Genomic DNA, 13,079 nt, shown 5'->3' with positions numbered 1-13,079 from the left:
TTTAAATACTAAACGAATACCTTGCTCAAACAATTGGTAAAATTTTCAAAAATTTCGGCTTGTATTTCTGGCCTAAAACTAAAACTGATTATTTCGGGGTTTAAAGAGTGAAAAATGGGTAAATCTAACAGGTTTCAAAAATTTTGTTTCAAAACTCATAATTCTTTGCCATACCTTACATTGAACCAACCAACAAAGCATGAAACTCCCTGATTATGTACTTTAGTCAGTACAGCCGTTTTCAGAAAAAATACGTTTTGGGGGCCTATGGGTGAACCGTTGGGTTATTCGGGGTCAAACTTCAGGAGGATCAAATTTGGATCAATAACTAACATCTGTCCAAATTTGAAGCACTCTTTCTTGACGAAACGCGTATAACAAACCAGCGTTAGACAGGGGACCCATAATTATTGAAAAGTTTGGCGCTATGAGTGAAACGCAGTGATCTATCTGCTGCATTATTAAACACGCTATTTGAGTTACAAACTCCTGAATATTTACTTAATTCAGACATTGATTACAAATTTCACCTATTTTGGGGGTCTAGTGGAGTAACTGTTCGGGCTGTAACAGTGGTTCCCAATCCTTGCAGTGCCATGAACTCATTTGACAATTTAGCTACAAGTTGTGGGCCTCTTTAATAAGCTCAGTAATTTCTGCTGTGTATAAGTATTGTTTTCTGTTAAAATTAGAAAAAGGGGTACACAACCTGCGGCTGTGGAGACGAATTTATGCAACAAGGAATATGTATGGTAAATATATGCCGTACTGGCTGGTTAAGATCGGTCAGCATATCATTCACTTTAATCTTAGCATCAAAATCAAGTTAAAACAATTTGGGATAATCCTATTTCTTTACATATGTTATTTGTAACAAACAGTATGCAGACCCTTGGCGGCCAAGGTTGTGCTCCCATATACTAAAAGAAATCAATTGTTGCTAAGTTAATAATTAAAAAATAGAACATAAAACTTAGAATCAATCCCTCTGACAGGCAACATACTTAACATTGATCACTGTATTTGTTCAAGTACAACTCTAAATATGGAAACAGGTTTTCAAAAAAACAGAATCAGCCGGTAATGGTTAAGGATATACATTTCGCCTATTAGCATCGTCAGTTCTGTAAAAGCAAGAAAAAAACATCAATAATATGAAGCGATACTATTCCTTGGGCAACTGCTTTCCCACATTTTATAAAGCTTTCTTCAAAGGAAAAGGCGTTAAAACCACTAGCAAGAGTGGTATTTAAAAAACCACCCACGTTGGGAACAATTCTTATTAATTACAGACGCCTGGTGCACAATGTCGACAATCACACCAGAATATCGGCTCCTTGTGGAAAATGTGCATTATGTGGTCACTACGGCAACCACAAGTCTATGGTGACAAAACAACGTAGCCTAAGAATTCCGCAGGGACGGACCATCTGGCTGAAGCAGTCTCTCTATTGCAAAAAACTACACAATTTATGTGGCAACCTGTCTGCTCTGCAGCAGCCAAGATGTCGGCCAAACCAAAAATAAATTCTGTACGTGTTGGGAGGCCATCGTACGATTCCTCTCAATTAGACAGCTTTAATCAACACAGTGACAATGTGTCACTTAGCCAGCATTACGCCTTCAAGCACGCCATCGCGTATTAAAAAACTGACCTCGCTGAATGTTTCCAAGTAACATTTGCTGAGAGTCCTGATGCTGCCCTGCTGGACCAGGCTGAAGCCAAATGGCTAAACTTAACCGGCGCTACTATCAACATTCAACACATGCTACTGTCTTAAGTCAGATAGTCAGTTTATTGGTTGCCTTGTATGTCATTTTTTGTTGTTGTTGTTTCAGCTTTTGTTTTGGCAGGTTGTTTATCGTTGCGACCTCCTTTGCCTTATCTATTATTGTGCCCGCTCGACTGCTGGGCACGTTTCATCCGTGTCTCTGATAAGACTTGATTGGTGCGCGGGTTTGGGTGCCATTACTTGCCAGACCCATACGCGCACAGTCAACGCTTCTCCACCTGTGAAGTGGTTTAGGTGTTGGTTTCTAGCCTGCTGTTGTTTTATCTTCATTTTATTGTTGTTGTTTTTCTTGCTTTTACAGAACTGAAAATGCCAACAGGCGAAATACATATTCTTAACCATTACCGACTGATTATATGTTTCTTGGCAAACCTGTTTCTATATATAGAGTAGAACAAAAAAATATGAACTACAACAGTGGCTTTCCCATATATCACAATTTTATATGTTCTATATCCTAGCTGATAATTCACTATTAACACCGATAGACCTATTAACAAGATTGTTTTGCAAGCAAAATCGAATGGTTCCTTACACACCTATTCAAGCGAAAGGACAATAAGTAAGCATTAACCAACTTAATTTTGCCTAAATTCTTTTTACATCATTATATTGTCACCTATTTTTAAAAGTAATAAAAAACTGCAAAAAATACTCCTAGAAAGAATTTAATCTTTTACTTTGACCGCGGTATAGATGTCAATCGCTAGTTTGAAAACAATAAAACACCAAAAAAAGACAGTAAAAATAGCAACTAACAAATTAAGAAGCCATTTAGCAGCAAAAGTATTTGTAACAAATTAATCCTTCTGCTATGCATTAAACTGTCACAATGGTAAATCTCTCCTTTGGGACTTTGTGTAGTTACGGACTATTAAGTGTACACATACTATGAGCTGTAAAGGCAACCACTGGACTGATCAAGCTTTAATAACAAACGAAAAAAAACACCCCACAAACAACTGGTTAAAATTGTTAAACGTAAGTGGTTATTTTTCTGACCTTAAAACTGGTAAAGCTAAAAAAAAAAATTTTGGGTTAAGGGCTGAAATATGGTAAATTCAACTAAAAGTTGAAAAATCATTCACAATTATTTTCAATGCACATTAACAAAATGTGAAACTCCTGGTTCATGTACTTCAGTGAGGATAGCTGTTTTTAAATCAAGACATTTTTTGAAAATCCTATCTAGTTTAGGTGAATGGTAGTGTTTTTGGTGGGGCTATGGGATAAAAAGCAACGATATAAAGTCATGACATTTTTACGATATGTCCAAACCAGCGGGAAACTACTTCCTACATATTTGCAATTTCTATCCTAAAACCTATTGAATTGTTATCCACTTACACAATTTGCCATGCTTTTTGCCAACAACTGATAGACATTTGTTGTTATCTAATTTTAATTCGAAGAAATGGGACTCATACTTAAGCTCTTTGTCACATATAAAAAGCTAGTTTTTTGATAGCAAAAGTTTTGTCTGGTAGCATGCCTGTATATAAATTTAGTGGTGGTTAACATCATGCAGAGCGCTTGGCCTCTAAGGTGTCAAACTAATCAGGCACCCTCATTGTGCCTGGCATGACACATTGTCTGGGTCATAACAATCAGCATTCAAACAAGTATGTGTGAGTAAACTGTTGGGTCTACAACCACTAATTACACAACAAAAGACAAAAATGGAGGAAAATATATAAACAGAAAATGTAACCAAAAATGATTTTTAAAGGCAATTGGCTGGAAATTTACCTTTGGCACTAACATTAGATCCTCTGAATCAATTGAAGAGCTAGTGGCTGAACAAGTCCAATTATACATGATTGCGGTTTGTTCTAAAGTTGATAGGTCAGGGTCAAACGAAGAACTTGCATCCAAGACGAGTTCAGAAACTTGAGAAACTGATCGAAAAGTGCCTCCCGTGATAATAACTGCTAAAGGTGTAGAGATAATCTACAAAAAAATGTAATGAAAGCATACTAAGGTAGTGACACGTATAAAAGCATACTAAGGTAGTGACACATATATTGCACATAAATTGGCTATTTTATAAACCTAAATGTACAGACTGTATTTTTGCATTTGATCCCACATTTGGATTTTTTTTCTAACCTTCTTTGTTTCTGCAAGCAGTAACCTACACCACCAATATCCCACATATAAATAGACTGCCTACATATTCTTATGAAGTACAAACTATAAAATTTTAATTTAGTTGGGGCATTGTTTACCAATTACACCCATCTTGAATAAGCAATGTGGGCAAACCTACAGTCCACAAATGTTAAACAAGTAATAGTTGTGTCTGCAAATACCAAAGGCCTTAGAGCAGTGGTTCTTAACCGGTGGGAAATTTCCCACTAGTGGGAAATTTGATGTTTTCGGAGGGAAATTATGTAAGCTTGAAAAGAGCAAACTCGGGCTCGATGGTCGAAACCGGCTTTGAATTAACCGTTGAAAGTTACTTTACTAACATTTTTCTGCAACAACATGTAAGATTGATTTAACCAAGGTTTACAAGACACATACAAATCCAAAGGCCGTTTGTTACATCACAGACAAGACTGAAACCATCAATGACTTTGCTGTTGAGCGCGAATAGAAGCCTTTCCTTTGTTGATTGTGATGCAATAAATGACTAATGCAAGCATAGCAGACTCTTCAGTATTCCAAAAAGTTTAATCTCTCACAGAAGCACTATTTAAACTAAATAAGATTGCAGTATACCTTTAGGGTCCAGACCAAAGCGCTCAACAAAATTATTTCACTTTCTTAAAGAATATTCTTTTTTGTTAACGTAGGGCACAAAACATGTTTATAAAAATAACAGAGGGGGAAATTCGAAGTTGGTGATTGACTTTAGTGGGAAACTACACCAAAAAGGTTAAGAACCACTGCCTTAGAGAGACAACCATCAATCTTCTTAAAATTATCAGGCGGGTATCAAAAAATTACTGTATATTGCAGCGGTATAGATATATGTATATTTCAACTAAGTAATAGACATCATCAGTATCCAAAACAAAAAGCACTAAAGAATCAGACACAAGTTAAACTGTCAATCACCAACAAGAGTACTAAAAACCTGCTGACAGTAAGTTAAAATTGGACCTTTTGTTTACACCAGCACACCGGCGAAATCGACCCTTTTTGAAGTCACTGGCTCAAAATGGCGCCCTGTGAAATTGTTATTTGCTTTTAAAAGTTCTTGCCTTAAGCAGATGTGAGAAATTAGATTCACCTAGCAAATCAAAAGCTTTACTGAACATTCAAAACTGAATTTATTTGCGCAATTTTAACGCATCTAAGGAAAGCTTAATAAATCATAGACAACATAATATTTCGATTATGCGCAAACAAACGCCTTTTTTGTTATTTTGGCTGAAAACAAAGGGGTAATACTTGGTGGAGAATCCTACACATTCCACATTAACTTACAATGTATTTATCATCTTAAATGACACAATTACTTCACTATTTGGGAAGCGCTACTAGACCTTTAGAAAGCGAAAACAAGTTTATGAGAAAGCTTGTAACCAGTCTGTTAAAAGATATGCTCCTTACCATAAACTAAAAAGTGACTTTCTAACTTCCCTTTTATCCCTGGTTTACACAGTCAAAACATGTAGCAAAAACTTTAAAAAGCGCACAATCTTTGGTGCAGGGCAAAAAAGCTGTCTGTTTTTGCAAATAGTAAGTTTTTTGTTTGCTTGACAGGATTCAAAAATGCAGTTATTTTTAAATCACCTACTTTTTTCCTTAATGTAAGGCAAACACAATTTATTCCATATCTTGCATTCGACTACTTTAGTTTTGTTTGTATCATTTTAAGGATAAATTGTACAAAACCTAAACCTCACATAAACTAGAAATGTGTAAAAGTACATATTGCTATTTCACATACACTAACTGATTTTGAAATATTTAGATATTTCCTGCCAACCATATAGCCAATGTTTTAGGTTCATAAACTATTAAAATTCCAAGCAGTCATGTAACATTTGACACATTTGGTTCCAATCAGAGGTATTTTGAGCAGCAACTGTTAATGCTTCTGATGTCGCAAAGCTGTTAACACCCCCTAACTTTCACATGCGAAAATAGCCACCATATAATGCAAGTTAATTGCAAATTGCCATATTACAAGTACATTGCATACTGCTACATCACATGAGTTTTTCGTTTTTAGTGGCATCATGAAAAATGTTTTGCTCTTCTACATGATCAATCTGCATGACCATGTCCACCAGCAGTGAAACTTTCATCCAAATCTATCAAATATCTCATTCCAAAGCATGAACAATAATGATAATATTTCCAACATACCTCAATCTGTGTTGAGACTGTATGTTCCAGTGGGGTTCCATTGAATGACGCAGTACAAACAACACAGTACTGACCTATCTTCAAGGTTAAGGGGGCAAGTACAAGCAATGGTGTTCTGGCAAAGGGCAATTTCTGAAAAAAAAAAATATGGTTAAGCATTGCACAAAAATGGAAAACATCACACTTATTTTTGTACCAAAAGAGTGCTGTTATTAAGGCCATGACATGATGGTTGCTGAAACATTTTCCAAACGTACTTCACAATATATTCATTGCAGCCAAATGTTTCAATCTCTGTTTCAATGTACACATTTCGAGACCGATAAAATTTTGTCAGCTCAATGTCATTTCCCACAAAAGCCAGATTGGGTCTTAAACACTTCAACTTTAAAATCGTAATTTTCAAAGTTTCCAAAGACTACAACAAAAGCATTATACCTTTCCATCATAAAGTGTTTTTAACTGAAAATGTTTCACCTGAGAAGCTATATTAAATGATATAACTTTAATCATATATTCTCCAGGTTGGGAATACACATTTTGGACTGAAGTACTAGAAGTGTTATAAATATTTCCATCACCAAAATCAACATTGTGTTGTACATCAGTTCCCTTAAAGAATGAAATCAGTTTGTTTTAACTGCTAACTGGTACACATTGTATACCTACAGATATTACAATGATGTTTAAAACAACATTCTCATTCATGTAAATTTGCCCAGTGTTTCTGATCACTAAATTAACATCTGGTCGAACTTGAGCCTGTATGGAATATAAAACAATATATTTTTAATTTATTTTAAAAACATACAATCAGGATTATTTGTTCAAGTGTGTTCTTACGGTCACATAGACATGCATCTGCAAAGATGAAATAAGGTTTCCAGCAGAAATGGTGATGTTTATCAAACCTTCATCAGAGGGAACAAACAGATAGTTTGGACCAGTAGCTGTTACAAGTTGAGGCAAAACTCCCCAACTGAATTCAACATCCGTTCCCATATTGACAAAAGCAGATAAATTGTACGCAACATGCACAATCACAAACTAAAATATGGTAAACATAGTTACAAGAAGTAATATGCAATGCACACAAGTGTAAAAGTTGTTAAACTCCGCTGGTACAGACAAATCCAGTCAATCGCATAATCTGTTTAATTTTATCACAATTAAAAATCCTAAAGTGTCATCCATCGTTTGTTAAGAACATTGTCCAGTTAATCACATAAACCAGATAATCGATTTTAACTGAAATATGCGATAAGCCGAATTAACAATCTCTATGTGAAAGTCGCACAAACCAAGATTTTCAAATGGAAAACAAGGATATGATAGTTTAGCCAACCAACCTGTGTGCAACCTTAACTAGCACAGTTCAAAAAGTGAACTTTCCAACGCAGAACTAAAACATCATAGACTGTCATTAGGGACATTCCCAATTTAAACTAGAAAGGTGGCTAAGCACATTTTGTCGTTCCATTTACACTATAACCCGTTTCAAAACATTAATATATTTTCTATGCTTATTTTGTATTGGATCCCTTATTAGCCATCACTTTTATAACCTTAGTTGTTTCTACAGGTATGAACTTATGGGTTCCCACACATGCAAAGTTGAATATAATGCATTTCAAGAGATAACCATGAGAAAGTCAGTGCTGTAAGGTACTGTGTAGAGTACAAACAATACAAAATCAGATTCACCCCAGACATTGTTTTAAGTATGCCCTGTTTATCATTCTTTTTTAAAGAAAAGAAGGAGTAAATAGTTGCATATTTGGGTAAATCAAAATAAAATAGACACCTTTAAGGTGAATTGGGGGACCGTTTAGCGGTTTCCCAAAATTTGGACTTGCAAATACAACTACAGTTTTTGGTATTTAAATGAAACACTTGCGGTCTCTTAAAACTACTTAGCGGTCACCCAAACCAAACCTTAAAAAAAAAACCTGCCTATGAATAGCAAATTCCACAAGCTGTCCAATTTCATTCAGTTTGAACATTGTTAAAAGGGTCACCTAGGTTAGGGGCCAGTTGGTCAATTGTGGTGTTACAGGGCAAAACACAACATTTGAGGACTTAAAATAGTAAGTTCAATAAACTTTGAAAATTTTGAATAATTACGATATTTTAAAAATTCACTTACTTTAGTGGGCTAGTTTAGTAAATCTTGGGGCTACAAGGTAAAATACATCAGTAAGCCTTTTTACATGAGCGAATCGAATCGCATCGTTGATGCGCATTGTGTGACGTCATGATTTCGATTCGCTAAAGCGTAAAATTACATGGCTGTCGAACCAAATCGCATTTAAGGTTTTCAGCGTCGCGCAAAAACGATATGGTGGTTATTGTAAAGTGATATACAAACACAAGGTCGGATAATTGTTAATTTTAAAGTATTTTTAGACTTTTAGTCTATTCTTCCGAAAAAATCTGAATTAATTTGTGTGCAGCAGTTGTTTGCGTCGAGTTTAGACATACCAAATGTATGAATTTCTTGATTCTGAACAGTTAAACCCTCAGGACTAGTTGGAAGAAACATTCAAAGTGTATAGATCACTCTGACTTTATTGTTCAATAGCAATAAGTGCTGATTTTTAAGTTGTACATACTAAAACTGTATTACATTTCCAGGCCATGTAGCACATTAAAAAAATCCTTTATATGAATGTACAAATCTATTAAATTTGTTTCATTAGAGCAGGGGTGTCCAACCTTTTTGGTCAAAGGGCCACATGTGGTTTTCGAATAATTGCGCGGGCCACTTAAGTGTTACTGCTAATTTGTAATCTTAGAAATGGCTGTTTTGTAATTTATAATTAAAAAAAAATATTCATATCTTAAAATTCTTTTGTTTGTGGTGCCCAGTAACACACAAATCTGTTTTACACTTTCGGGCTAGTGGGGTAAATGTTGGGGCAACAGGGTTAAACACAACAATCGACACCTATAAATGGCATACTCTACAAGCTATCCAAATTTCAGCCAATTCGGACACTGTTTACAAAGTCGCGGGCTAGCAGGGGTAAATACTGGGGTAATGAGGACAAACAAAGTGAGATGCACATCTACATAACTATATCTACCATTTGTATAAGTTTAAGCTAAATCCATCAAACATTTGATGGCAAAACGAGACGGACAAACTTTGGGAAGAAAAATACCCATTTTAGGGGGCTAGCGGGGTAAATACTTGGGTTATTAACAAAAACAAAGTGGGATGCACATCTACATAACTATATCTAACATCTGTGTAAATTTTATCTAAATCCATCAAACATTTAATGGAAAAACGAGTTGGACAAACTTTGGGAAAAATTAAAAAAAACAAGAAAAAACAACAAATAATTCGAGTAAAATCAATATGTGTCCCCTTCAGGGAAGGGGACCCATAAATAGTGGGCCTGTATCCAAAATTTCAGGATATGCCCCTGGCTACGATGTAAGACATCTTAGTGGTGTGTGCCAATTAAATAGTCTGTGTGAGTTGCAACTGTTTCTTCAACACACTTGGGCAATTGCCTCATAGCCAGAACAGTTATAAAGCATGACATCATATTCTACTATGTGAGAGATAATCTAGTTTTGACTCAAGAGTACTTTTTTCTACTCTTGGCAAGAAACAAGTAAAAATACTGCTTTGTTGCTATAGTCAAGCGTCATGGCAATTTTGTTTCAGCTTGGAAAGTGAAAATGAACACTTATTTTAACGAAGTGTACTGTCCACATAGCAACCGGTTTATCGCATAATCTGGTTAATTGCATCATATATCTTGACAAATCGATGATGGGATTAACCGGATTCGTCTGTATTTCGAAACTCATTATTATATTAGACCCACCAGAAATTAAAAAATTATATTATCAATAAAAATGATTGTGCAAAACATTTCAATTGTTAAAACATTGGCAGGTTCAATTTTGGTTTCTGAAACAACAATGACATTAATATTTATTCTAGACATAAACTTACACTTCCAGGGTCAATACCAAGAAGCTGGAGGCCAGAAATTGGCTCTCTTACAGATAGTGATATATTTTCATTCAAAATTGTTGCATTGTTGATTGCTTGTATTAAAATCTAAACATATGGGCTTTTTTAGTCAAAAAGGGTCATAAAAAACAATTCAGAAAACTCTGACCTAAAATATATTTGGTTTATATTAAATTTTACAAATAACAAACCGATAACATCATTTTTTACAGTTTTAGGTTATCATTTATAACAACACACTGTGTAAGTTCCTGCAGTATGGTACAAATAATTCATTTTTGAAGTTGTCAAGTTTAACTTCTTTCCAGCAGATGGTTCTGATCCATCACCAAAGTCAAATTTAAAGGAAACATCACCTCCCATGGCAGTAGCAGATATCTGTAACACTCTTGTTTTCAAATGAAACATTACTAAAACAAAATAGTGCACTTACGTTAAAGGACTGATTTACTGCAACGGTGTAATTTTCCACATAAACCTTTAAACCAGATACAGGTGATATGACATGCACAGTAATGTTCAAGTGATCCCAGCTTACATAGTTTGATGCATTTAAAACCAATAAATATGTTGCAATCTTAAAATAAAAAGTTTTTATGTACAGAAGTAAGTCATAAAAAAAACTCCAAAAATAATCACCCTTGTTGACTAAAACTAAGTATACCTTGTGTTAATACTTAAGTGTAAAAAAATCATTTGGTTCTCTACCTTTGGATCTAAAAAATTTCTAAGTGCATTTTTTAGTATTGTTGCAATGGAAAATTACTTTTACATTAAAATCAGTATCTCTGGTATTTTGCTTTCATTTCCAGTATTAAATTGTTACTAATCAGTGATCGTCAATGTGCATGTTGCCTGACAGAAGATCAAATTCCGCTAACCTAATTGATTAGTTGAATAAAACTCATATTTCAAAAGCAGCATGATATTACTAATTTACATCGGTTTCTGCTTCACATTGTTTACCAAATTTTGTTTCTCGACATTTAGCACTTGATTTTGCAAACAGACACAAGTGGGATCCCACACATGTGCAAGTGATAATTGATAACAACAAGAATAGGATGTGAATATTTTAAGATTGAGAAGGACAATTTTATTTAAAGAACTTTTCAGATTTCATAAAACGTTTTTTCCATTTTTACACAATTAAGATGCTTTGTATTAAGTAGTAACGAAAAAGAAAAAACAACCAAATACACAAATTTCTTCTGGTCATTTGAAACATTGTTATGGCTGGGATGTTTACGTTATAAGCCTGTTCTGCCAGTAAACCCAAAAAGTGTTACAGACATTTACAAAAGAGGATGGCATGTTTTGGCAAACATATGACAAACCTTTCTTGAATGCGCTTTGCAGAAAGTACATGTTTGCCTGCAGACAACTATACTATAATTTATAAACTATTTTGAAATATTAATATCTTCCCTACACTTAATGTTTTTGGGTGCCATATTAGCCACCATCTTTTACAGCCACTCATGCAACAGGGCTTACGGCAAGAATTTGCACAATGTGCGCCAAAATGTGCAGGTCGAAATGTGCGCACATTTTTCGAAAATGTGCAGGTGCCAAAATGTGCAGGTTAAAATGTGCGCACATTTTTCGAAAATGTGCAGGTGCCAAAATGTGCAGGTTAAAATATGCGCACATTTTTCGAAAATGTGCAGGTGCCAAAATGTGCAGGTCAAAATGTGCAGGTGCCAAAATGTGCAGGTCAAAATGTGCAGGTGCCAAAATGTGCAGGTCAAAATGTGCAGGTAAAAATGTGCAGGTGCCAAAATGTGCAGGTCAAAATGTGTAGGTTAAAATGTGCAGGTCAAAATGTGCAGGTCAAAATGTGCAGGTCAAAATGTGCAGGTCAAAATGTGCAGGTCAAAATGTGCAGGTGCCAAAATTTCTCCCTTTCATACTAAAAAAGTCTTTCTGTCCCTTTCACACAAACAATTTTTTGTCCCAATTACATAATTATTATGTATCTTTCCCTGCATTTTTATTTTAAATAGTGTTCTGTGCAAATCAATTAACTTATATAGGTATGTTATTTTTCTTGTTAAATGCAGTGGATTAAGTTTTTTAACTGAACAGAATATGACCCTTCAGGGCAAAAATAACTGAAAATACAATGTGGTTTCAAACAAATGCAGTGGTAAATAACTGATGCCTATATAAATGGTGAGAACTTATACTTTTGCATTGCACATCCATCATTTTTTTCATGACATCTCAGTATTATCCTTTTCTAAACCCGTTTTGTTACCATTGTACATATTTTTTACCAAAAATATAATACAGAATGCCCACAGCGGTCTCAAAAAAATATTTTCCCTATCCTAATATTCTTTCTGGCTGTTTCAGTCTCTTTATCTCTCTAATTGTTCACGCCAGATTTAGTTTGTTTATTTATTTGCAATCCCACATGAAACATACACCTTTTTCGTTCATAATGGCAATCATCTAGTTTCTGTATATTAGTCAGGAAACAATTACAAATTTTGCAAAAGCATCTAATGATATTTTGGTGTATTATGATATTCCTACAGTAGGTCTTTTTAGCCATCTGGTCCACACAATAGCAAGTCAGAAGCAATAACATGAATGTTTTAGCAAACTTAAAATTAGGGCATCACATCAAGTATTTGTGTGGGTTTCAAAACTAACCTAATTAAATACCCATATACCAAGTTATGTCATGTAAATGAGCCTCAAACAAATAAAAAATGTCAAACATTAAGTTGGGCAACTGTGTGGTTGTCCTTTTCTTTTTGAATGTTGTCATTTGAGTTGGAAAACTTTCTAATAATTCATTTGTTTCATTGAATAAAAATCACTGGACAGCTGGGTCTTTGACTTGGTTTTGAGTTTAATAACAGTATACTCATATGGTAGTCCAGCAACTTCTAGAATTTCACATATGTCTTTTTTGGAAACTCTGTGAGGATCAGTGTAACTTTTGCAATGCAGTAAAA

General features: G+C 34.7%; 1 protein-coding gene across 4 annotated transcripts in view; it reads right to left on the bottom strand.

Annotated features, from left to right (window-relative positions):
- Positions 1-13,079, bottom strand: part of LOC145213570 (polycystin-1-like) — a 103,747-nt gene that overhangs the window by 78,950 nt on the left and 11,718 nt on the right. For all 4 annotated transcript variants that reach the window (XM_080081906.1, XM_080081907.1, XM_080081908.1 and 1 more), the window contains exons 10-18: positions 10,544-10,687; positions 10,351-10,488; positions 10,090-10,197; positions 6,960-7,163; positions 6,786-6,878; positions 6,594-6,728; positions 6,313-6,534; positions 6,117-6,248; positions 3,543-3,743 (exon numbers count right to left, since the gene is read on the bottom strand). In XM_080081906.1, the coding sequence (XP_079938032.1) occupies positions 3,543-3,743; positions 6,117-6,248; positions 6,313-6,534; positions 6,594-6,728; positions 6,786-6,878; positions 6,960-7,163; positions 10,090-10,197; positions 10,351-10,488; positions 10,544-10,687 (1,377 nt within the window). The remainder of the gene's footprint in view (positions 1-3,542; positions 3,744-6,116; positions 6,249-6,312; positions 6,535-6,593; positions 6,729-6,785; positions 6,879-6,959; positions 7,164-10,089; positions 10,198-10,350; positions 10,489-10,543; positions 10,688-13,079) is intronic.

Source organism: Phallusia mammillata, chromosome 2, assembly GCF_965637545.1.
Source record: "Phallusia mammillata chromosome 2, kaPhaMamm4.hap1.1, whole genome shotgun sequence".
Lineage (NCBI taxonomy): Eukaryota > Metazoa > Chordata > Ascidiacea > Phlebobranchia > Ascidiidae > Phallusia > Phallusia mammillata.
This window is presented reverse-complemented; position numbering and strand designations above follow the sequence as displayed.